The sequence below is a fragment of the Lates calcarifer genome, linkage group LG16_LG22, assembly GCF_001640805.2.
Source record: "Lates calcarifer isolate ASB-BC8 linkage group LG16_LG22, TLL_Latcal_v3, whole genome shotgun sequence".
Taxonomy (NCBI): Eukaryota; Metazoa; Chordata; class Actinopteri; family Centropomidae; genus Lates; species Lates calcarifer.
The window spans coordinates 7,010,053-7,036,077 of NC_066848.1; the positions used below are offsets into that span (position 1 = coordinate 7,010,053).

General features: G+C 40.4%; 3 protein-coding genes across 5 annotated transcripts; 2 read left to right on the forward strand and 1 right to left on the reverse strand.

The window, feature by feature from the left end:
• Positions 1-1,437: 1,437 nt before the first annotated feature.
• On the reverse strand, positions 1,438-25,597 carry eloal (elongin A, like). 2 transcript variants are annotated; one of them, XM_051076471.1, is made up of 12 exons: positions 25,557-25,597; positions 25,358-25,417; positions 6,157-6,213; positions 5,943-6,055; positions 4,918-5,845; positions 4,726-4,825; positions 4,480-4,647; positions 4,289-4,386; positions 2,867-3,047; positions 2,575-2,689; positions 1,920-2,017; positions 1,438-1,709 (listed from the first exon to the last, which is right to left on the reverse strand). In XM_051076471.1, exons 4-12 carry the CDS (start codon positions 5,945-5,947, stop codon positions 1,648-1,650), a joined length of 1,755 nt encoding a protein of 584 aa, XP_050932428.1. In that variant the 5' UTR covers positions 5,948-6,055; positions 6,157-6,213; positions 25,358-25,417; positions 25,557-25,597; the 3' UTR covers positions 1,438-1,647. The 2 variants fall into 2 exon arrangements, with proteins under 2 accessions (XP_050932428.1, XP_018543741.1); XM_018688225.2 differs by lacking the exons at positions 25,358-25,417; positions 25,557-25,597 and adding an exon at positions 7,245-7,601.
• Positions 8,171-12,282, forward strand: klhl31 (kelch-like family member 31). Of its 2 annotated transcripts, none has more exons than XM_018688227.2 (3): positions 8,171-8,316; positions 9,272-10,477; positions 10,566-12,282. In XM_018688227.2, the coding sequence occupies exons 2-3, from the start codon at positions 9,303-9,305 to the stop codon at positions 11,296-11,298; spliced, it is 1,908 nt and encodes a 635-aa protein (XP_018543743.1). In that variant the 5' UTR covers positions 8,171-8,316; positions 9,272-9,302; the 3' UTR covers positions 11,299-12,282. The 2 variants fall into 2 exon arrangements, with proteins under 2 accessions (XP_018543743.1, XP_018543745.1); XM_018688229.2 differs by having other exon boundaries at positions 8,201-8,316; positions 9,275-10,477.
• On the forward strand, positions 14,766-23,382 carry gclc (glutamate-cysteine ligase, catalytic subunit). The gene is made up of 16 exons (XM_018688230.2): positions 14,766-15,435; positions 16,424-16,536; positions 19,003-19,185; positions 19,378-19,491; positions 19,809-19,867; positions 19,977-20,113; positions 20,311-20,385; positions 20,603-20,719; positions 20,845-20,983; positions 21,109-21,221; positions 21,329-21,421; positions 21,539-21,643; positions 21,779-21,860; positions 21,949-22,058; positions 22,422-22,542; positions 22,653-23,382. The coding sequence occupies exons 1-16, from the start codon at positions 15,286-15,288 to the stop codon at positions 22,832-22,834; spliced, it is 1,893 nt and encodes a 630-aa protein (XP_018543746.1). The 5' UTR covers positions 14,766-15,285; the 3' UTR covers positions 22,835-23,382.
• Positions 25,598-26,025: the final 428 nt, after the last annotated feature.

Consider the following 26,025-nt stretch of genomic DNA (forward strand, 5'->3'; position numbering starts at 1 on the left):
ATGTTTATTCTTATAGGGCTAAGTGTATAGCATGAGACAATGCCACATATTTATAGCTGAAGCTAATTTGCAATATTTCATCTTTTACCTTATGATAATGTGTGTTTTGTACTGTTTTGGACATCAATACATAAAGATATATTTTATGATGCTTCATTCTGTCTCACTTCAACACACATGGAAGTAAAGTATGTTCTATTTGACAGCTCTACTTACTTGCTACTTTGTAGATTAAGATTTTATATCAAAAAATATGACGACACTATAAAACATGATGGCTTATTAAAGATTTAACTACCCAACAGCGTCCTCAAGTTGTTAATAGGAGCTCCACCGCAGCTAGCTGCAATATCAAAATGCTGCTCACACAGTGATAATCAAATGTCAAAGATGTCAAAAAGCAGGAAAGTATTCAATAATTGAATGATAAATTAATGTGTGTGTCTAAAATGTCACATCGCCTCCTGCATGATTTATAATTCAGCTTTCGAGATACAAATTATGACAGATGTTACTTTAATTTTAATTTCTGAATGAAAAAACCTTTAAGATATGTTTGGATATTTTTTCCACCACTTTGCTTCCGTCTGGGTCAAAGGTCAATGTCAGCTCCAGCTCTCTGTTGCAGGGTACGCTTGCGGTAACCATCAGGTAATTTTGCCACCACCCTGCAAGGGTAGTAGAACTTCAGCTTTGTCGTGACAGCCATCCAACTCTATTACACATTTAGAGTATTAACAATCAGTAATATGAGAGTATTTTTAAAGTCCCAATCTGTTTTTATAGCAATCGGTTTGTCTCTTTGTTGTCATGTATCAATAGATGTATGAGAAAAGAGGCTTGCTCACTCATAACCTTTTTCTTTATGTCTGTTAAATCACTTGAAATAAGCCTAATTTTTTTAGGCTTCAAGTAACACAAGTCCCATAGATATGACAACAGCTCACCTCAAACCAATAAATTAAAAATGGAGATGGATTGATGACGTAGTCTTGGCAGGCTGCCACAGATGGCGCTGAAGGCTGTAGCAGTTTCAGAGCCTTTCCTCTAATATCTCGAACAGTTGTTCGAACATACCCACTGGAACAAAAATAGACAGGAAGGGTCCACAGGAAGGGTCACAGTTAGCTCACAGTAACTGTGAGCAATGAATCAAATGCTTTCAGTTATAACACTTATGGTTGCTCTTTGGTTCGCTTTTAGTCTGATGTAGTGTTAGGAGAGGTGGGAGGAGTGTTTTCAAAAATATATTAATCTTATCAAATTTATTGAGATAATCCGAAATGTTATGTACAGCAATGAGGAGAAATGTGTAAATATACAGAAATGAATATTTCTCCCTGTTTCCTCTAGAGGGAGCCACATCCCATTAAATAACCTACAACTGGCCCTGTTAAAGCTCAAACAGATTGAAAGAAAATATCAAAATCAAGTGAATTTGCTGACTTCATTGTCCATTTATTTATATTTGGTGAAGACAATTCACGGTTACAGAGAAAAAAAACATGGCAATTGCCTGTATATTAAGACAAAGACACAGAAAAATCTAAGGTGAACACAGGCCTGGTGCTGTCCAAAGTTAATGAATGATAGAGTGCACTTTCCCCACATCCTCACAGTGGAAATAGAAAAATCATATAGGAGCATTCATCTGCGTTCAAATCGTTTTCTAAATGCCTTTAAGGACTTTGCCATCATTGGAGCAATTCCTGTGAGAACAAAAACAACAACACCAAAAAAACATTTAAAACACTAAGTAAAATAAAATATAAATCAGAATTACACAAGTTAAATCTGCATTTCTGGTTTTCAATCTGACCTTTGACAAAACAATGACTGGAGGAAAAAGGAAACCAAAACAGACTTATCTGAACAGACCAGTTGGATGAGTTTGGAAAGTTGCAGCAAATTTAGCTCACTTGTTTTTTTGCGGGGGTCTTGTGCATTGCTTCCCCCTGAACTGGAGCTGCCGGGCTCGTTACAGCTCGGCCTCAATCTGTTGTCCTGAGCCTTGACACTGGAAATTTATGAAATAATAGCACAGAGCTTAATTCGATAAACAGAAGTTATTACTTACAAAACAAAAATGACACACATAAAAATTAGTCTCCATCCACCTCCAAATATCAGTGTTACGGAACAGTTAGTGAGCATAACATCCCACGTTGCAACAGTTGACAACAAAGGACCCAAGGCCGTCTCTAACCAGAATAAAACCAGTTTATCCAGCACATTGCTCCAATTCCTGTGTTTGGCTAAGCTCACCCAAAAAGCATTTCACCCACTGTTATCACACGGGTCTCCAACAGGTTATGACCCTGCTAATCTGCTGCTGTGAAGCAATCACTTTGTGGTTAAGAGTTTTTATGTGGAAGAGGAGCGGAGCAAGGTAAACACATGAACAGCAGTCTTTACAATCTCAAAATCTTCAGTTTATTCATGAACTTTATAATTAGGAAAACAGCTTAGCTGAAAGTAATGTGTTAATGTGAACAAATTCATAAAAATCTAAATAACAAACTAATCATGAAATCTATGTAGATATTTCTCTTTATTTAGGATGCTGAAACCTACCTGCACCTGGGCTGATGAGGCTGCTGAACAGCAGTTCCATGAATTTCCTGCTGAATTCGCACATCTCTCGGTGGCTTAGCAACAGTATGAATAAATGCCATCTTCACCTGCCGACCTAAAAAAAAAGTGTCACAGTGCACAGATAAGATGTAATAAGGACTAAACAAAATATTTTTGTATGGTGGACAATGTGTATAAAATAGTCACTTTTTCATGTTTATGATTTTGTTTCACAATGGATCAACACAAAAAGACGTTTCAGTAGCAGCCACATTCAGTATACAGCACACACCTTTGGGTTTCAAAGAATGTGCAGAAACAATGCTTTTTGTCAGTCTCTGGAGTTTCCTTTCCCTCTCCTCAAACAGCCTGATGTACATCTCCTTCCATGATTCATACTCCTGAAGTCTGGAGTCTCTGAAGTCCCTCTGACAGTGTTTCCCCCACAGGTGGTCTGTCACTCCAATGTAGATCTGTGGGAACAAACAGTTACAAGGCTGGTGGAAAACACACCTGTGCACTCAAACTTTCACAACAACTTTTCTAATCTCACACTCAGTGGCCACTGTAAGTAAACCTGCTCATTAAGACCAGTAACAGCCAGCTTCTTCAAATCTAGCAGGAGGTCAGGAGGTTAAGATACTGTCCTATGCATGATATGTTGTGCAAATGACTTTGGATGTGGCAGGATGACCAACGCTAGATGTGACGAAAAAAGCTGCCCTCCCAGTTTACAAAACAAACAGCATGTAGTTAATGCTTCTCTGAAGACATAAAGCCTACACCTTGACCAGCCAGATTAGCTAACAAGAAGGCCACAAGCAGGCAGTAAACAGCCAGATAAGCAGAGGCAGGTCACTGATCATACAACTTGTTGAACTTTGCTTGGATGCAGCTACACCATGATGTGTCCATGGCTACAAAAGTAGAACTGAACTAATTTATTCATTGGTGGATTAATAGAGAATTAATCTGCACATTTTTAAAGCAAAAAATGCCCAACATTCTCTGAATCCATCTTCTCAATTTTGAGGATTTTCTGCTTCTCTCCATTTTAAATCATTGCACATCTTTGGATTTTGGGCTGTTGGTTGGACAAAATAGGATATTTAAAGGTGTCACCATGGGCTTTAGGGAAATTGTGACAGACATTTTTTTACTGTTTGTTCTGATATTTTACACACTAAACAATTATTGATTATTCAAAAAGCAGAAAGTGAGCTGCACTGGGCACATGATTTAAACAGCTACGTAAACAGCAACTGTTTGGTTTAAATGTTAGTGTAATAACCAGTCCTGTTCTCTGTCTAATTTGTAAAATCAGCTGTATGTTTAACAATAACTTAAATTCAGAAAACACTCGAAGTATAACCCTGTGTTGAATTAGCTGCAGCATACAAACAAGGTCTGATACATACAACAGATATTTAGATTTAGTAAACTACCACAATACCACTGGCCTACTATATGTTCTCTCTGCAAGCTTTTCTCTAGCACCAAAATGTCAACAATGAGAATCTTAAAAGCCCAGATATCTATATGATTTTTAATCCTCTGTCAGTTTATAACTTAAAACAGGATAATGTGCCATATCACAGACCACTCATTATTTTAAAATAGTGCCAGGAAAGTTACAGTGCTCAGCAGGTGTACCTACTATAGGGGCCACAAAGTGGACGCCTGCACTAAATTCATTCACATGTCACATTCTTACTGGGTTGCATTCTTCAATGTGTAGCAGCTGCTCCGGTGTGCACCTCTCCAACACCGGCTCGAGGATTTCAAACGGGACTCCACCAGTTTCATTAAGCACTGAGAAGAGATCCCTGCACCTAAATATAAACCCAATAAAAACTGAAAGACATCAGAGCCGCACAAAATAAAGGCTCTTTGGGCTTTACTCACAGTGAATATTGTTCTGGAGTGTGCGGATACACTGTTGGTACAAGCTCATCATGGCTGGGAGGAAGACGGTCTTGGCACCAGAGTACACTTGCATCTTCCTGTTAAACCGCTGACCAGTGAAGACAGCAGACTCCTCAGGGACGTCGCAGAAATCAGACTCCTTCTCAACTTTAAGACAAAAGGAGGGGCGTCAAGACCAAAATAACCAATATGAAAATACAGCTGTATTTGCTACCCATGCAGTACCTTTCCTGTCAAAGTACTCAAAACTGGATAGATTGTCACATTCAGGCAGAACAGCAGGTAAAGGGATGCTCAACAGGTCCATTACGGACTCCTGAAACTTCTAAAATATGAAGGATTATTAGTCAATATTAAGCAGTCATGACCTGTGATGTCAAACTAAAAGAAAAACTTTTAGAATCATTGTCAATATACCTGTTTTGGAGGGCTAACATTTATAGACATCACAGCTGACTTGAAAGGTTTCATGCCAGAATCCTTTGCTTCTTCTGCTTTAACTGCAGTCTTGATTTCTTTGGCAGGTTTCTTCACTCCACATCGTTCTTTTCTCTTGAAAACATTCACGTCATAGTTCAAGTACGATTCAAAAGACATGGAAGGCTTCTCTTGGTCACCATCAGTTTCCTGGTCTTTGTGCGTTATTTTGGCCTTTTTGTTTTTGTGCTTTGAATGTCCCTCATTTTCAGACTCTTCTTTATGTTTAAGACCTTCATGCCTTTCTTTACTTGTTTTTTTCCTTTTCCCCTTTTGGGCCTCTGAGTTCCACAACTTTCCTGGAGACCCAGCATCTTTGGTATTGGCCAGTTTTAACATTTTTGGGTATTTGTCGCCGGACTCATAAGAAAAAAATTCCTTGCTTTCCTTCGAGGATTCTTTTGATGGCTTTGATTTCTTGATTGACTCTTTTTCTGACACAAATCTTCCACTTTCACAGTTGCTTTTCAATTTCTCCCTGGATCTCTTGTTTCCAAGCAAAATATCACTGTCTCCTGATTTTCTGTCACTCTGATCATTTTTCTTCTTCTTGGAAACAAATGAATCATCTATTTTATCCTCCTCAATTTTCTTTTCCAAGACGTCACTCTGAAAGATATTCCAGTTTACTTGGTAGCTTTTTTCTTGATTGTCATTCTTTTTTCCTTTCAGTTCTTCACACCGGTGTTTCTCTAAATCAGCCTCCCTACTCCTTGTTTTGAAGACAGCCTCATCTGAAGAATCCTGACTCTTCCTGCGAGATGTCAGACGATTATTGTTCAAATCCTCTGTCAAACTTCCAGCATTTGGACAGTTTTGCTCATCCAGTTTGTCCTTAACACACATAGTCTCCCTATCATCTGCGCAGCTACATCAAGGGCAAATTAAATATTAGATTTAAGATGTTAGAAACAAAACTTAAGCACAGTCAGTTGGATTGTACAATACATTAAAATACACTTCACCTCATGCACTCCTTAGGGACCAGCTTCTTCCAACCTCTAACTAGTGACTTGGCAAATTCTCCAGCCTGTTCATGCCTGCGCAGGGAGTTAACTGTTTTGCCAATTCCAGTTTCCTACACGTAGACAGTAGTTAGTGCAGCCAGTGAAAATTTAATGAATCCAAAAATGCATATGAAAGTATATCAACAGAAAATCCTTTGCAACTGACACTCACAGCAAGAATGTCTACTGTGATATCCAGATCCTTGAGTTTTTGCAAGATTTTTAGAACCTAGAAAGAGAATAATCAACATTTAAATCCTTCTGGTTATGTTTTAAATGCTTTTACTAGCATTTCAAAAAGTATTTGGGCAAAGATCTAGTGTGTGTTTGTATGTGGATTTCACACACACATTTAAGACATAAAGCTGCTAAAATGTGAACTAAATTGAAGAAAACCTGACAAGCCAAATATGGCAGTCCTGGTTTTGGATCACCACAGTTGCTGATCGTGCATTCAGAGCAGAAGCTATGTATGGGAGCCTCACACACCCACTTAGGCTGCTCCTTTTACTGTGAACTATAAATGGTCAACGCTACTGCTGACAAATAAAATCGAAGTATACAACTGAGTTCAAAGTTTTCAGGTGGTGTATTTAACTTTCATTTCATTATAATGAAATCTGAAGACCTGCATATTGGTCAGTTTATATAAATACACCTCCGAGCAAAATCGACTTGAACAGGCCTGCACTGCGTCACAGCCTCCATGGATGATAGACAGCAGACATAAGTTGAACAACTGGAGGAGCTGACAATTTTAGCAGCAAAGCACCTCCCACTTTAAACAGCCTGACCCCCACAGTTTAAGTGCCTCCAGTGCTGAGTGGCTGCAGCAGCGCACATGTCAATGACTGAAACAGAACTCAATCAGCTTCTGTCCACGAAAAGAAGCAGAAAAATCGTACACCCTGTAGAGAGCAGACGGTCAGTTAATCATAAGGCAATTCACTTTTCCATAGTGTCCAATGTAAGAGCAGGTGGTTGGAGACTAATGAATGAACGTTGACTGCCAGTAGCGTTTTATTTGTTACTATAAAACCACAACAAAGCCATGAATGAAAGATGGTGGCATTTGTGCAATAAAACAGAGTATGCAGCTGGAAAAACGTGACAACTTCGGAAGCAGCACCGGTATTTTTGAAGCAATAAGTGGTTGTGTGATTATATATGGACCGGAAAATCCTAATAAACGGGGAAATATGTTGCAAACAATCAACATCCCAAAGGCTGCGCGTATAAAAACATAGTCATTGTATCTACCGTAGCAGAGTCTGCTGTGTCTGTGAGCTTAAGTTTGAACCGCGTGACTTTCTTCACCACATCAGAGCTGCTGGCCATCTCGGTGATTCACGTGCGACCGTCTACACACACCGGGCAGCGCGCGCCCGTTGATGACACTATTATAATGGGCGGAACCAGCGACAGAAATTATGTGGTGTGTAATGGTTTAGATATGATGTAACCACTCAGAGTAAACACTTTGATATGAGAACATGATAAATACTCAGGATAATGATGCCATACAGAACAAGATTAAATATCAATGAAAATACTACTCTTCTGCGGTTTATCAAGAGCTACTGGCCTCTTGAATGGACATATGGGGCTAATAAATGAAATATTTCCCATCCTTCAAAACCAGCAGCAACAATCAATATTTGAAAACAGTTGTGGATGGCTAAATGATTTTTTTCTAATGGCAGGAGAGGCCTTAAAAACAAAAAAGAATGTTTTTCATAGATTTGTACACCTTGTCAGAAAATAAAATAAAAATATGAGCTGGACCTAGATGGCATGTATTCTCTTGCACTTCCTCAAACTACTGCATTCACCTTTCTTATGTCCCCACAGACTACTATATGTGCTCTTCATAGAAAGCTGCACACATAACATCATTAAATGTGCTGGTACTGGAGGGGTAAAAGTAACTTTATTTTTATTTGAGAAGGATTTATCAGGAGGAGTTTTGTACAATTAAAATATCCAAATCATGATGCAACACTTAGGAATACACTCACACTAATTTATTTTTCTAAAGAGTCTAAGGCCAGATGAAACCCTGAATATGACGTCCCATTGAGGATATAGGGTGAGCCCCCACAGTATGTTGACATCAACTGATTGGAGACTATTGTTGGACACTATATGTTGGGGGTGCGTGGTCCCTGCCCTCTACCACATGCATTGCACAATACTTGATTGGCACTCACTGCCTTAGAGGAGGAGTTAACTGCATGTCTCTTTCAGCAGGGGTAACTGTTGGTCTCTCTCTCCTGCTCCAGTAACTGGAGGCACAAGTTCCTTCTTCACCAGCCTCAACTTCATTTCTCAGGTAAGTGGAGCTCTCCCATGCTTTAACTGTTAGCAATTTTAACAATTAAAAAGGCAATGCCGTGCAATTAATGCTTCAGCTTTTGTCAGTCATTTTAGAATGGAAAATGTGCTCTTTCCCCACTTATTGGGGATCAAGAGGCTAATAAGTTGCCTGGAGCTGTTGACCTTTTGGTAAAATTTAGCTTTTACATGCAGCTATGGTGGTAGTCAGCTTCAAGTTTGCCTTGTGGGTAAATAATGTGAGGAGTGGCTTTTTGTGAGACGTTTTTGTCTTTTAAATGGTATTAATTGCCGACTTATCCAAGGCAAGCCTGAAACAAACAATAGAATAAAGAAAGGGGACAAAAATTGATGTTTGCTCAAAGCTGAACTTAGAAGTCAGAGGACATGAGGCCTGCTGCTCATGTCTCAAAGTCTATAAAAGGAACGTCATGGGAGAGCCATCCAGCGTTGCTATTCCTGGACATGCTGATAAATTGTGACAGATGCAAAGAGGGGCATGTTGACGCACTCACTCACACATCACCTGGTAGCACACATGTTTTCATAGGTGTCAATAAATTCCACTAACTCCAAAATGTAAGAGAACATTTCTCCTTAGATCCAACAAGTTAAATGTACAATGACTTGATATTATTGCTTAGTTTTTGGAAAAGCACTACAAAAGACATGAAATAATTGGAAACTTTTCAGCAATATAGACTATTTTAATGTAGTTCAGTCTTGTGAATGTGGTACACCCTCAACTCCTCTTTTCAGTCAAATTACTAATAATTTGATGAGTAGACCAAACTAAATGTAACCCAGTTCTTTGCCAGAATAATCATCTGTCATGATTTGCCTGTAGCATGCAGCTTCATCTGGCTGGCTGATACAATATGTCTTTGATTTCTGTGTATCATCTAGTTGTAATACCCTTTTCAAAGCCTGACATGTTGTACTTATATTTTCAGAAGGTCTGGGCTGTGTTCTGCTGCTACAGCCATGGCACCCAAAAAGAACAAGGCGACCAAAAAGAATAAAGGAGACATAAATGAAATGACCATAATGGTTGAGGACAGCCCCATCAACAAGATCAATGGGTTAAACACTCTATTAGAGGGAGGGAACGGCTTCAGCTGCATTTCAACTGAAGTTACTGATTCTGTGTATGCCCCAAACCTCCTGGAGGGTTTGAGCAACATGAGACACGAAAGCTTCCTCTGTGATCTAACAGTTGCCACCAAGTCAAAGTCATTTGACGTCCACAAGGTTGTCATGGCTTCATGCAGCGAGTACATTCGGAACATCTTGAAGAAGGATTCGACCCTCCAAAAGATCGACCTGAGCGACATCTCACCGGTGGGCCTCGCCACTGCAATTACGTACGCATACTCTGGAAAGCTGACCCTGTCCCTGTACAGCATCGGCAGCACTATCGCCGCGGCCATACTGCTACAGATTGGCACCTTAGTGAAGATGTGCAGTGATTTTCTCATGCAGGAGCTCAGCGTGGAGAATTGCATGTATGTGGCCAATATCGCTGATGCCTACGACCTCAAAGAAACCAAGGAGGCAGCTCAGAAGTTCATGAGGGAGAACTTCATTGAGTTTTCTGAGATGGAGCAGTTCCTGAAGCTCACCTACGAGCAGATCAGTGATTTCCTCTCAGATGACTCCCTGCAGCTCCCCTCCGAGATCACAGCCTTCCAGATTGCCATGAAATGGTTGGACTTTGATGAGAAGAGGCTGAAGTATGCAGCAGATCTCCTAACTCACATCCGCTTTGGCACTATCTCTGCCCAAGACCTGGTGAATCATGTCCAGAGTGTGCCTAGGATGATGCAAGACTCCGAGTGCCACCGTCTCCTTGTTGACGCCATGAATTACCATCTGCTGCCATACCAACAGAACATCCTCCAGTCACGCAGAACAAAGGTACGTGGTGGCCTCAAGGTGATACTCACAGTTGGCGGACGCCCTGCCTTGACAGAGAAATCCCTCAGCAAAGACGTTCTCTACAGAGATTCGGATAACGTGTGGAATAAGTTGACAGAAATGCCAGCAAAGAGCTTTAATCAGTGTGTGGCAGTCTTGGATGGCTTCCTGTATGTGGCAGGTGGTGAGGACCAGAATGATGCAAGGAACCAGGCCAAACATGCTGTTAGCAACTTCTGCAGGTGAGAACTAATTGGTTCAAAGTCAACATTTGTCATATTAGTTTGTGTAGAATCAGAAAATAACTTTGTCCCCTCTGACATTCTTTAGATATGACCCCCGCTTCAACACCTGGATTCACTTGAGCAACATGATCCAGAGGCGCACCCACTTTAGCCTCAACACCTTCAACGGCCTCTTGTTTGCAGTTGGAGGGCGTAATGCTGATGGTGTTCAGGCCTCTGTGGAGTGCTATGTGCCTTCATCCAACCAGTGGCAGATGAAAGCTCCAATGGAGGTGCCCCGCTGTTGTCATGGCAGCTCCGTCATCGATGGCAAGATCCTTGTATCTGGAGGTTACATCAACAACGCCTACTCCAGGGCCGTGTGCTCGTATGACCCCTCCACCGACACCTGGCAGGATAAGAGCAGTCTCAGCACACCCAGAGGCTGGCACTGTGCTGCCACTGTGGGAGACCGAGCCTACGTCATCGGAGGCAGTCAGCTGGGAGGACGTGGAGAAAGGGTGGATGTCCTCGCCGTTGAATCTTACAACCCTCACAACGGGCAGTGGAGCTACTGCGCGCCTCTTCACACAGGAGTGAGCACGGCCGGTATTTCCATTTTGAACAACAAGGTCTATCTCCTCGGAGGCTGGAATGAGGGTGAGAAGAAGTACAAGAAATGTATTCAGGTTTACAACCCTGACCTCAATGAATGGACTGAGGATGATGAATTGCCGGAGGCCACAGTCGGCATTTCATGCTGTGTTGTCACCATACCTACACGGAAAACACGGGAGTCCAGAGCCAGTTCAGTTTCATCTGCACCAGTCAGTATATAAGGGTTAAATAATAATGATGTAGTTTACATGTCTAAAGGTCTCCAGCTTGTCTGTTGCATAAAGCTTGGTTCTCAACTCTACCTATAGTCCCTTTTTTGGGGGGCTAAGATGATCAGTTTAAATGGTCATCAACTTTCTTTAGCAAAAATTTGTAAAATGTAAAAACTGCAAATTTGGGAATACAGTCTTATAAAATTGGTGACATTAAAAAAATCTCATTCATTTGAAACAAATTGCTGGCAAAGAGAAATCAGAAACTTTACATTTTAGTTAAATAATTAGTATATTTAGTATCATTAAGGTCAGATAATGTTTATGATAGAGACTGTGCATAGTAATATGTGCCAATCTTGAAATTTCCTTTTGGGGCCAATTCAGTTGGGATAATTTCATTATACCTTTATGTAGTAAATGCAATGTTATATGAAGGGTAAAAAAAAACTAAATCAGTGTTGAAATTAATTTGTAACATAACTGTCTTTTTTACCCAGTAACATGGAAGTAATAATACTGGATTTTGTGACAGTCCAGTTTATGGTGACTACAGCTACTGTGATTCTCAGATACTTGAACAGAATAATGAGCATCAGAAAGCTGGACCTAGAATATGTGTTGGCATCGCCTACCAGGAGTAGGTGCTTGTGATTAGTGTTTAAACACACCACACAGTAAGACTGCAGTTTCTCTACATGCGTAATGTAATACACAATATTCAGTAGTCTTGTGTCTTATGTTGTGTGATCATCACAAACACCATCAGATTCTGTTGGGAAAATGTTGGAATGATGAGGGTTGAATGGGCTTCGATGTGACAATAATTAACTATTTTGTAAAAAAGAAAAAGAAAAATATGACTTGGAAATGATGTTATCAGCCTGAGCTTTCCTGGAATCAGTACTCATGAATTCCCTGACTGCTCATGTATTTTCATTCTTTCTTTGTTTTTAAATTAAACTTTAAATTAAAGAGATGAAGTGTACGCTACTCTGAGCTGTGGTCATTTATTATTTATTTCTATGCTTTTTCTTTTCAAAAGAGATATATTTATGTGACAAACTTTCCTAAAAGATTGGGTCAGATTTGTTTTCACCTATATAAATCAACAATTTAAACAAAGGATTATTTTGCTCTCTCAATTTCTCTCAACTCATGTCTATTTACTCTTTTTGGTGGTTTCTTTTATTCTTTTTATTGAAAAGGCCAAGGTGCAGTTAATATTGGTATACGGCTTGATGGGTTTGAAAACAGCTATGAAAGATTCACTAGATTTGCTTGGTATTCAATACAGTGTTTGTAGACCAGGAGGAACAAGTGGTGAGGCCATTCAGAGGGCTACTTTCTCTTTCCCATTTCGACTTCCTGTATTTAATCCTACATCAGTGGTGTCAAGAGCATAAATATTGAATGTGTCCAGCCAAGAGATGCATGCATTTGTGTTTACACATTACACTTTAAGTATTTACAAGGAGATAGCAGGTTAGTGTTTATGAAACGTCAAAAATTTCAGCTCTGTGAGGAGCTGCAGCCTGCTCATTTACGCTGTAAACTCTTTACTCAGTGAGAGCAGACACAGAGCTTCAGGCATGTAACATGAGTCAAATGAATACATAAAAGGGCTATCACATTATGCAATACATAATTTTTGGTGTACTGTTTTCTCTGATGTGCAAGTTTATTGGTCGCAAAGAGTGAAGCATTTCCACCAGAGTAATGTGCTCTCGCAAATCTTTTTTTTTTTTTTTTACAAGCCATTAGGTTCACATTACAGAAACGTAATATGTAAGATGTACACTGCTGATATGGTGATGGGTCATCACAATCGTCCTAGTTTAATATTCAGCTAAATGTAAAAGAAATTGGACTATGACAACTGAGGCTTTAGCCATGTTTGTGCTTGATAATCTACATTATACTGCGAATGTGAAGTACAACATTCTACTTGATACTTTGTTAAGGCTTCTCTGTTATCCAGATATATACTGTTTGTGAAATTCAAGGCCTTGGCATAAAGACAGAGGTGCTATTACAGCCTTAACTGTGAAGTTATACAATCAAGGTTAAAGGACCTTGCTTAGCCTCTGACTATGAGTGATGATCCTGTTTGAACACAACACACAAGTTTACAACCATTTGACTGCTTGACATGAGAGATTTCTGCATTTGTGTTTTTGTCCTCATTTTTCTCACTGGGGCTCAGGTGGAAAAAGGTGGTGTCATGTAAGCCTACTCTCGTGCAGCAATCAGAGACAAGCAATATTTTAATCAAAGTATGACCTGATTTATCCACCCAATGGACACAACCTCTAAGAGAAGTCAAGTGCTGAGTCATTATTACGATCAAATTTCTTCTTAGCATGATTTTGCAGTCAAGTGCTTCTGATTAAGCGGGCGCATTCTACTCCACTAGTTGTAAACATGACTCAGTCATTTTAATGCTTTGTTTTGGACATGATAAGAGGTAAGTAAATAGCTTTATGGTGTTAATTACCTAAGAAAAAACAAACAGAACTGCTTTGAGCAACCACAGTTTTACACTCTTTGTTTGTGAGCACCTTTTTTAATTTTGTTTTTTAGTTAGGGAGTTGCTAGTAAATCAGTGTGACAAAAGAACGCAAAACAAATACTTGTTTTATTTTTTAAACACATCCAACACATATTATGTCCTAAAGTAATTAAATGTCCTATGCACTATTAACAGTATTATTAATTAGCCCATGGAGAACTTACAGTGATACATTTACCTCACTTTTCTCCAGTTTTAAGCACTGTCTATAAAGACCCACCAAGAGTGGTAACTGTTAAGTGAAAAAGAGACAGAAAATGCAACAAAAATCTGCTACTTGCATTGGGAAATAGTTTAAATTCATTATTATTGTAAAAATGTCAATCACTCTTTGTTCTAGCTTCTCAAATGAGAGTATTTGGTGTTTTCTCTGCCCTATATCAAATTAAAATTAAATAAATTTAATTGAAGTACTGGTGGTAGGACTGTTGTTTGCTATTTGAGGACATTATCTTTGCTCTGCCATATAGAGGATAATTTGGCCTTGAATTTAATTTAGATTGAATTTTTTGAAGAAAACTAATAATCTGTTGTACTATTAAGAATATTCAAGTCACAATTCTTAAAATACAAAATCATCTTACTGTTCTCCCTACTTTTGCATACTCTTTTAGATTTAGTTTTTCAAGTTAAACAGCACCAGGGCAGTGAAGTGATTTCGGTGGCCATCTTTGACATTTGAGGAAGCTGGGAGCAAACGTCGCTGCTCTACTTCTAGTATTTCTTCTCTCCCAACATTTTTCTGCCTGTGCTCTCATAAATGCTCAGACAGCACTTGAAAGCAGCACGACCACCCGCTCTGATTGACAGGTCGGTAGGAGGGGCCGAGCAGCGAAGAATGCTGAGTCACGGTGACATCACCGCGCTCTCCGCTCCTCCTGATAACGTCACGTGTGCAGAGCCAGGAGGGCGTTCATATGTTGAACTCAGCCCAGCTCTCTGGAGCAGATTGGTTTGGCAACAACGACCTACCTACCGGTCCACCTCGCTGTCAGTTCACCTCAGAGCTACACGGTAACAGCCTCAGTCCGCCGTCGTTACCGGAATCAAGGCTAGCACGCACTTATTAATTCCTCGGGTTTCTTTTGTTTTTATCAGCCCACGGGGTGTGCGTTACCGAACTAACCAGTCATTAGCAAGTGATGAACAGGGGCCTGCTTCTCCTGGATGCCCAGCTGAGGTTACCGACAGGGCACGCCGCTTAAGAGCAACCCAAAGACTGAATTCAGGCCGTGAACTCTCTGACAGCACCCCGAGGATCCAGACCCTGTCGTTTGGTTGGACCGAGACTTCATGCTAGCAACGTGCGTGGTGGACAGACCAGCTAGCTAGCTAACGCTCGGCGTGCAGGTTCAGTGCAAGCAGCCAGCCAAAAAAAAAGACAACACCAGCCTCCAGTTTACACTTTGCAGCCTGTCTGTGCGATGGGTTTACTGTCACAGGGCTCTCCACTGAACTGGGACGAAAGCAAGAAGTATGCTGACCACGTGAGAAAGCACGGCATCATTCAGTTTCTCAACATCTATAACAAGGTGAAGGATCGTCAGAGAGATGTGCTGAAATGGGGCGATGAGGTAAGAAACTGTTTTCTGTTTTTGTTTTGTTTTTCTCTCTTTAAACTACGTGAACACGTGGAAAAATGTCCTGCTGCTATTAATGCCTGTGATCTGCCAGTCATGATGGTTGTGCATGATGCAACAGTGGTCTTTTATTGATACATAAAAACTGATTCAATGTTTTTTGCTCTCCGTGCAAGAAAAAATACAACATCCAACCCAAATAACTCTTTCAGTGTTGCTGTCATCGACATTTTGCCATTATACAACGGTCCTTAATCTCAGTTGACTGACAAGATAATGGTCCAACCCGTTATTACTGGTTACAAACTCCCTGGAGCTACTTGGATAACACTGAATTTACAGACTGTTTTCTTAAACCAAGTCTAGAGATTTCTACAAGAATAAGTCTTAGTCTAAAGGAAGAGGATTATCAACCATTGTTAATAGTAGTTATCCAACAGCTTCTTAGAAATGTGCATACTGAGTATTACCAGGCAAGTAAATGTCTGCTGAAGACACTCCCTGTTGCGTAAAGATTTGACATAAAGCCTCCTAAACAATACCCCTTAGGCTATTTGTCGGGCTGGGCTGCTGCCTATTGTGGCCTTTTCTTCATTTCAGAACTTCACACAAGTTTGCATTTCTAGTTTTTGCCCGCCACCAGTCCACAAAACTTCGGTGTGCTACAGCATGAACAAAGTGTTTTGATTTCGAACAATGTGGAATGCTGTTGTTATAGATTAATCCCTCTTTCAGACAGGGGATTTACAGGGTAGTGGAGTCAAAGTCAAGGAAACATGACTGATGAATTGGAATTGATGTGATGGCGTCCCAGTCTGATCTTGAAAACGTCGGCTTTGTGCTGTAGTCTAGCACTGACTGAAAACCTGGTTTAGAAGCCAGAACCGTATGTTGAATTTAAATAACGCAGTGGCTGTAATGCCGCGTTTGACTGTGTTTGTCTCTTGTGTCTGTTTGTTTGTTTTCGATTATTTGCCTTTAGGTTGAGTACATGTTGGTGGAACTGGATGACAAGGATGAGAAGGTTCGACTTGTGCTGAACGGTGGAGATGTTTTGGACACACTCCAAGACCAGGGTGAAAATATAAACCCCAAGTAAGTAAGCTCTCCACAGCACCTGTCTGAACATTCAGCTTAATATATTACAGATGGTAAAACTTGTAGGTGTCTTTATACTGTGTCTTTTTAAAGCATCAAATAATTATGTTTACATTTGCCTTATGGCTACAACTTTGTTTCCTTTCTCCCTCCAGAAACATTTTTTTTTTGGAAGACATAAATGGGTTAAGTCATTGTTTGGAAGCCACTCAGCTGGAACACAGAAATAGCAACACTTAAGTTCATAATCTAAATGGCATTTAAGTAAATACCACACCTTGAATACCAACAGTAGCGACCGTACCACTGTAAGTTGAATGAATTGTTTTGTGTTTTGACTGGTTGGCAGTAATTTAGACTAACCCCAGTTAAATTAAACCTAAGCCTAACATATCATACATCATAAAAAGTAGAGGCAAGACTAGACTCTGCAAAACAGTTAGATAAACATTCACCACACTCACACTTTCATAAGTATTTGTGTCATTATCTGTAGAGCCACAACACAACCACTCAAGTATTTTATTTTGCCTCATAAGGCCACCTGTCAGACGGACGTTTCCCTGATAGAAAAATGCAAACATGAATAGTAGCAGCTGAGGACAAACACAGTTGCTGTAAATGCATCATGAGATTTGTAGTTCCTCACATACCATAGCTGCCAAGATAAAGGTTGTTGTTGCCAAATGCACAGGCAAAACTGACACTACATGATCGATATTGGCTAAATATTTTTATCCACACACCTGGTTTCTGTTATAGGTTCATTAGTGACTAACTTCAACTGTGACACCTGCACAAAGACAAATAACCTTGGCGTAGTTAGCTCCACTCAATTGTGAATAGACCTCTAATGAGTTACAAAAACTTTAAAAAGCGGTATCAGTGTGCAAGGTCCTTAATCTGATACTGTGTGAGGCAGTGGTTTCCCCTATGGGATCACAAGGTAAATCTTAGGAGGCACATATTCAGAAACAGTGAGAAAAAAAATAACACACACAAAAATATATTCATTATTGCAGTGTTTGCATTTGCCTCCTCAGCCATCTAAAAAAAAAAAAACCCTTCCAGTGAAACAGTCTGAATGAAAAATTCAGTCCTTGGTTGAACTCCCCACTCTGATTTCTGAGAACCTGTGATTAGGGGTCACAAGTAGATAGTGCTTCATTTTTAGTAGTAAGTAGTAGTAAAAAGTGTTGGGAGCTGGTGGTGTAGAGAGGCAGACAACACTGCTCTCTGGTCAAACACACATGAATTTGCCTGTTTACCGCTGACTGCCTATTTGACTTTCAAAGTCACCATTCATTACTCATATTACATGTGATACTTGTACTGTCTGCTTTTACTGCCATGCATGAAGCACAATACACACAAGTGCGATCCCTTTCAACACAATGCTGAGGTCTTTATAAACAGCCAGTACTTAAAAGTTTTTGTCACTGATCCCTCGCCAGCAAAGGTAATGCGCTGCCGTATGTTAATATTTTTCTTTTTGCCTAAGTTAAGTGAATTTTCAGAAATGTCAATTTATCATAAATACAAATTTGCAGTTTCCCATCCATTTAAATACATATGAAGACCCTCTACTCACTGCTTTGTGCAGCAGTAAGAGCAACTAAAGCTCTGAGTCACCCAGAGTATGTCTCTACAAGTTACACTAGGATTCTTCAGTTTGAAACCGATCCCCTCAGGTTCCATCAAGCCTGAAGGAAAGTGTCAGTTTCCAGGTGGTGACAGGTTTTCAAAGAAATGAAACTAGTCGGTCCTGAATACTGTTAGTTCCTGCTGCTGAGGAGGTCCTTCACATCATAAGGCTGCCACTGATTAGTATTGATGTGATGAGCAGTGTGTTTCTTCAGATGTTGGTATTCAGTTCAGAGGGTTACATTCTTGTCTTACCAGAGCAGAGAGGCCTTTTCCTCACACTCACAGTCAATCATTAAGTCAAGTGTGGCAGATGTGATTCTTATCCTTATCCTCTGCAGAGGATATGTTACAGTCTGAATTTACTTTGACCTATAGTGAGCTGCAGGAAAACATTTGCATGCCTTAACTGTGGTAACATACCTTTTAAAAAATGAGGAATTCTCTGCAGGCAGTGTGAATGTGTTTGTACAAGCTCGTGAGTGTTATGCTTGCTCGCTGCCCATGACGTCAGTCTAAATCTGTGGAGCCAACTTCACCCAGGGGAAATACCAGTGGCAGTGGGAATAGTAGAGCCGATGCATTCCTCATTACTGCCCCTCTGTCGCACACACCACAGAGCACGCTCTGAAGCACAAATACGTTGAGTTCACTTGCCCCGCCAAGATTATAGCTGACATACGATAAAGGGAGAGCGGTCAGTTTGTTCAATCAGAAAGGTCATTGCGATACTGAGTCCAGGGCCTTTTCTTAATGGCCTGCTTTCCTTCTGACCTATAAAAGTGACACGTTTTCGCAATGCTTTTTATATTTCTGCAGTCACCCCACGCTCTGGAGACCAGAATATGGCAGCTACATGATTGAGGGAACTCCAGGGCAGCCGTACGGCGGGACAATGTCAGAGTTCAACACCGTCGAGGGCAACATGGGGAAGAGACGACGAGAGGCCTCATCTGTCCTGAACCAGAACGAAACCCTCTGCACCATCACCTCATTTCCAAGGTATACTGAGAAAGTGTTGAACCCTCTTTAATAATTGTTAGTGGAGATAAGAAGATAAGTCTTGCAGTAAAGTTATTATTATTTCTCAAGATAAAACAATTACTTAAGTAATTAAAAAAGTAAACAGAGTAATAAAACTAATCATTAGTGGCAGCCCTATAATAGTTCTATATGTGCTGCTCCTTTGTTTAGGTTAGGTTGCCCAGGTTTCACCAAACCAGAGCACCGGCCGACTCCTGTTGAGAAGGGAGCATCAAAGTCACTGTTCTTCCCAGATGAAGCCATCAACAGACACCCAAGATTCAGGTAGGTCATCATGATTGCAACTTCAAGACAGCATGCACATGTGGTCATCTCACTGGTATGATTTTAAATTAGATGGTCTACTATTATATTGCAGCAAAAACTACTTTAAAATAAGTAAATTATTAAGGATCCTGTAACACAACTGCATACTAGTTTGTAGTTTGCTGTTGTGAAAGATTGTTTTCTTTTAGGCTGATTTTTACTGTAGATGCAGGTAGATTTCGACAATAACGTTTCATCCTTTCATCCTTTTTTACACTTATTGTTTTTTTTAATAAAATCTACATTTGTGCGTGTACATGGATTTGTTTTTTCAGCGCCCTTACCAGAAACATACGTCACAGAAGAGGAGAGAAAGTTGCGATTAATGTGCCAAGTAAGAGAGAGATACAAACAGTATTACAAACTACTATTATATAGTCTTATTTCATGTGCCTTTTGGTCTGAATGGAATAAATAAGACCACATTCCTTTCTATGTTTCAGTCTTCAAAGACAAGTGTACTCCATTTCCATTTGTGGAGGAGTTTCTTGAGGACGACGGTGAGGCAGCGAGAGCGGCTCTGCCTGATCATATCTACATGGACGCCATGGGCTTTGGCATGGGCAACTGCTGTCTGCAGGTACTGAACAAACTGACGAACCAACATGGCGTCCCAGCGGCTTTGTTGCCTTGAACGATCTTTTTGTTTTTAGTGGTGAAGTTGATGTAAGTATGATGTAACCTGGACTGTTTAGAGTTTTTTGCCACTGTAGCTGCACAATCTCAATAAGTGATTTATAAATGTACTTCAGCCTCCTTTTTATTGTGTTGTTGTAGGTAACATTCCAGGCTTGCAGCATTGATGAGGCAAGGTACCTTTATGACCAACTAGCAACTTTCTGCCCCATTGTGGTGAGTAGATAAATAAAGCATGTGCTTCTTGTCATATATTATGATTATTTACCTGACCTGTTTTTCAGCAGGACTATAACTATGTAGAACTTGGCAATATTTTCCAGTAGCATGCAAGTTTTTTATGTATAAAAAGGTTAAGGTAAAAAAACAGACTGACTACACTTGATTTCATTAAACGCTTCTTACACTTCATCATGTTTTTTGCTCTTTAAAGATGGCATTGAGTGCAGCCTCACCTTTCTACAGAGGCTATGTGTCAGATATTGATTGTCGCTGGGGAGTTATTTCTGCCTCGGTGGATGACAGAACACAGGAGGAACGCGGGCTGAAGGTGAGGAGGTGGAGTTGAAAAGCCAGAGTGATTTTCCACTTTTGTCCAATTGAGGAAATGCTGCTGTTGTTGTTTAAGCGCTAGGTTTTGTTGGTTAATGCTTGAAAAATGACTTTCCCTTGCAGCCTTTGAAAAACAACAAATACAGGATCTTCAAGTCAAGATATGATTCCATTGACAGCTACCTGTCTAGCTGTGGTGAGAAGTACAATGACATTGATCTGACGATAGACAAAGAGGTCTACGAGCAGCTGCTCAGCGCAGGTACTGTCATCTGGGAAATTGGAGAAACTGATCTAAAAACATCAATGCTGTCATCAGTAGGGATGAGTGAAATGAATGGAAAGCTTTCACAATAACAAAATGAATAATGAGCTCTCTGTTTATAGGAATTGACAAGCTGCTGGCCCAACACATTGCACACCTCTTCATCCGAGATCCAATCTATGTCTTCAAGGAGAGAATACATTTGGATGATGAAAATGAGGCTGATCACTTTGAGGTGACTTTTCTGGCATCTCTTAAACAATTTCTTAGAAGAAAGATAGCCATATAGGTTTGACTTCAGCGTACCTGACCGTTTATTCACACTTGATACACGTCTTGCAGAACCTCCAGTCGACCAACTGGCAGACAATGAGGTTTAAACCTCCACCTCCAAACTCCGACATTGGCTGGAGAGTTGAGTTCCGCCCCATGGAGGTAATCAGCAACTGCACTATCACTTAATTGCATTTGTTGTGATCTTGATTCATATTCAGTGACATGATAAATAAAATACAGAACAGAACAAATTTCTATTTTTGCGTTGTTTCTCAGGTGCAGCTAACTGACTTTGAAAATGCTGCATATGTGGTCTTTGTTGTCCTGCTCACCAGAGTGATCTTGTCCTACAAGCTGGACTTCCTAATCCCTTTGTCAAAGGTAAGAGCAGCCTCACAGTTCTACTGATTTTATGAAGAGAAATTTAACTGCTGAAGTAGGACATTTGGGTCGTTAATATGTACTTGAGTCTTTATATTCAGTGTTCTGATACAGGAAACACTTGTCTTTCATTAGGTTGATGAAAACATGAAGGTCGCACAGATGAGAAATGCAGTCCAGGAGGGCATGTTTTATTTCCGAAAGGACATCTTCAAAGGTGGGTAAAACAAAAAGTGAAATTTAAGTTTGATGCTCATGGTGAATGCATCAGGAGTAGCTGATAGATTTGTTTCGTCCATCAAAAGGCTGCAACCCGGTCCTTGATGGTACCCCTTCGGCTCAGAATGGCTTGGAGACTGATGGTGCTAATGAGGAGTACACTCTGATGAGCATCGACACCATCATCAATGGAAAGGTGATTGATGCTTTTTACTTGAAGACTTTTGACTTTTTAGCCTTGCTAGCAGTGTGGCTCAGTTGTGAGGTCCAGCGCTTTGGTCCAGACTGAAATCTCAACAGCTAGTGGTGGTGGTGGTGGTGGTGGTGGGGGGTATTTCCAGCACAGAGATGTCCACCACCTTGAACACAGGAGGTTCAAGGGAGGTTGTCCTGTTGTTCCAGTTATGTCGGCATTGCATGAATTCCTTGAGAGTATTCATCTCAAATCCCAGCTGTGCCTGAGTACAGCCTCACAGAGCTGCTAGTATTCCTGCAGACTCCTCATCTTGTTGTAAGCCATCTAACAATTACTGCTGTTTTCTTCTTTTTACATCACCAGGAGGGGGTTTTTCAGGGGCTTATCCCAATCCTTAACTGCTATCTGGAAAACATGGAAGTTGATGTGGACACCAGATGCACCATTTTGAATTATCTGAAGCTCATCAAGAAACGTGCCTCAGGTAAATCAAGCATCAAGCGACAAAACTTAATGTTCTCATAAAACAAAAACAGATTTTCTTCTCATGCAGCTTCAAGTCTGACCATAACTCTTTTTGCTGATGTGAAACAGGTGACCTGATGACCATGGCCAAGTGGATGAGGGAGTTTGTCGCAAAGCACCCGCAGTACAAGCAGGACAGCGTCATAACCGACAAGATCAACTATGACCTGTTCCGAAAGTGCGACAGGATTGCAAAAGGCGAAGAGCAATGCCCGGAGCTCATCGGAAACCCAGTAAACAAGTTCAAATAAGAAACGCAGTAGAAATGCATTGTCAGTATAAAAACACGCATGTTAAGAGAGACCAAATGTGTGGCTCAGAGCGAAAGATGTCCAAGTGTAAGAGAATGCAAAATGGCATGTGTGTGTTGTAATAAACACACCTGCATCAAATGTATGTATATATTCTGTTTAAGATTTTTATGATTACAAAATTATTTTAATAGGGTTAAGACATGCAAAAGGTTGTGTAATAGAAATCAGATCTGTATTTATTTTTCTCTGGAAATTTAAGCCTATCTGTGAGAATGTAAATGTAGCAAAGAGTTGTACAGTAGTCTGCTTTTAATCCTGTGTTCTGTAAATACTGTATCTCTGCTCTTTACAACATTAACATCATGGGTATTTTTTGTTGCTGGATATGGTTTGGTAGAGTTTTTTTGTTTGCTTTTAAAGAGAAATGTTTGCTTTGCTCTGCTGACATTGTAGTGGGATCTTGAGGGTATGTTGCATTTAAGTCGAAATGGTGAACCATTGTTTGCAATGTGATGCTGCTTCAAAATAAATCTGTACAACAGCAAGTTAGTCAGTTTTCTTATGACTATACAGATTTTTGGAAAGCTTTTTATCTTGAGGAGCCACAGGGAATTGATTACATTTTTCAAAATAAGTTGTCTAAGCCACCATGACAGCATCATCAGAGCTTGATTTTGATTAGCCCTTATTAAAAAAAAAGTCTTGAAATCCTTCCAACTAGCCACATTAGCAGCATTTTGATTGACGCACCTGTAGGAATACCCGCAGTCAGCACATTTACATCATTTGAATGTAGGAAAGCAACCAGGGAGGGCAGAGAGTCAGGCCACAGCATTGTGACTATCATGGTCTGTCAGCAGCGCAGCACCACATACTGTAATACTACATACATCTAAAATACACCTCCTGTAACCATATACGTGTATTATCTGGCTAAATCTCTCACTAAATGTCCACATGCTGTTGTTTAATATAATGTTTACCATATTCACCATTTTAGTGTGTTGGCTAATCACAAACTTAATTCAGGGAATCAAAGTAATTCCAAGTCATTCTCAAGGGACTGTGAATTTCTTCAAAAATATTTCATGGCAGTTCATTGAACAGCTGTGGTTACAACTGAGGTGGATTGACAGATAGACTGACATTGCTTTCCCTGGAGCCATACTACTTCCCTGGCTAAAAGCAACAGAACAAAGACCACCTTCTGCTACTCTTGGAGGGGAAAAACATCATTTTAAAAAGGGAAAAGAAAAACCATTGTAGCTACAACATCTCCTCCTCTCTTTTTTTTGTCAGCCAGTACCTGACCATTTTCATCCACAAGATGGTGGTATTGAACCACTGCTTTACATAATACCAACCTGCAATGACAAATAAGAGCATTGCCTCAGCTTGACCTCATGGACTAAATAATGATTATGGCTGGTACAGGCCTGCCCTGTGAGACAGGAGGCACAGTTTGATGCTGAAAGAAAAAACAACTTAAACACAAATGAAACTCTGGGACTCACTGGTTTCATTAATGCAACAGACAGAATAAAATGTGTTTATGTATTGCTGGTCTTCAGCACAAAAGAGATTATATTCTGCACAAACGTCCTGACAGGGATAGTGGGATAGAATAATGATATGACAACACCAAAAATTACAACTCACTGCAGAGTTCACAAATGAGCCCCTTAGAGATACAGCCCTGTGTAAAACGAAGAACCCAGTTTTTAGAGGTCAGTGAATTTTAGTACAGCCATCCATCCCCTCTGATCTCCAGAGACATGGAACAGAAAGCACAGGTGTTACTAATAACATTAACGGTGGCTCTGTCCTATTCAAGTGTCCCAGTAAGCCATGACAGTGTGACAGTGACCCAGCATGCACAATAACAGAACCAGCTAAATGGAATTCAGCCAGCATTCTTCTTATTATGTAAACATGTGCTATTACCTCTGTTACAAATCAAAATTACTTATGTAAAACAGTTAAAAAAAAATAAAAATAAAAGAAAAAAAGGAAGGACAAGCTCAGGCCTCACAAAGTAAACACCTGCCACAAGTTAGAGTGAGGTCACTCAGGCCCTCTATGCACAGTTTTCAATATGCAGTGCAATGAGCATTCCTATAGAAGCCCGGTACACGTGATGTTTGATCACTAGGCCCTGCAGTGGCCCATGACTGCGCTGTCACATATCTAATGAATCCCAGGACAGGTGACGCCATTCTCTAGCCCTGACCTAAAGAAACTTTGAACTGCCTGCCTTATCCATCGCATATATCACTGAACAGTTTTCCACAGCTACCCCACCCTGACAATCAGCAAAACGCAAAACACACACACACACACACACCAAGAGCATGTTGATCCAACAGGTTGTCAGGTTATCCAGCACGCGGCCACCTAGCCCCATCAGCAGCATGTGGCTCAATCCACCAAGCAAACCACACAGACATCAACCGAGCAAGCGACACACCACGCACCTCTGTTTCCAGCATCAAGAGTTCATATTTAAAGTTATGCACTCACCTAAATTGGACCCGGTCACCTTTCTAACCCGCAGCCATTCACTGGAACCGGCTGTATGCCCTGTACACACAGAGGAAAACAATGCACGTGTTTGTTAATAGATCGGATTATTGGAGCAATACTTTTCAAACACACTGCTAACACGTTCATTGGCAGAGATTTCACCACCTGAGATTGTAATGACATGAGCAAAAACTACCTGTAATTCGACAGAAATGCTGCTGCTGTGTTTTGAACGTTGTTTCGATCAGAAACAGCACCTGGCGGTTGTCAGTGGTACTGCAGTGTTCTTGTCTGCGGTGGGCATGTCCACCTAAAACTTTTACCACAGCTGAGATTTGAGACTTGGATCAATAATAATACTCAATACTTTCAGTTACATGCTGTTAACAACACAGTCATCATTTCCTGTGCTTGTCACTGTGATAACTAATCATGCTCTCTATCAGGCAGATTAATTAGCTTCTACTTACAGCTGCACTAATTAAGATTTCTATATTAATACTGGATCATTTAAATGTGCTGCTCATGGTGAATTAGCATCACCTGACTCTGCAGATCCTCTTAGCTCTAGGGCAGAGTTTTATCATCTCACAGCTCATTGTTTTGGTTTTCCAGCCCACAACTTTACTGATGTGATTCTGTTCATCGCAAAAAGTGAATATTGG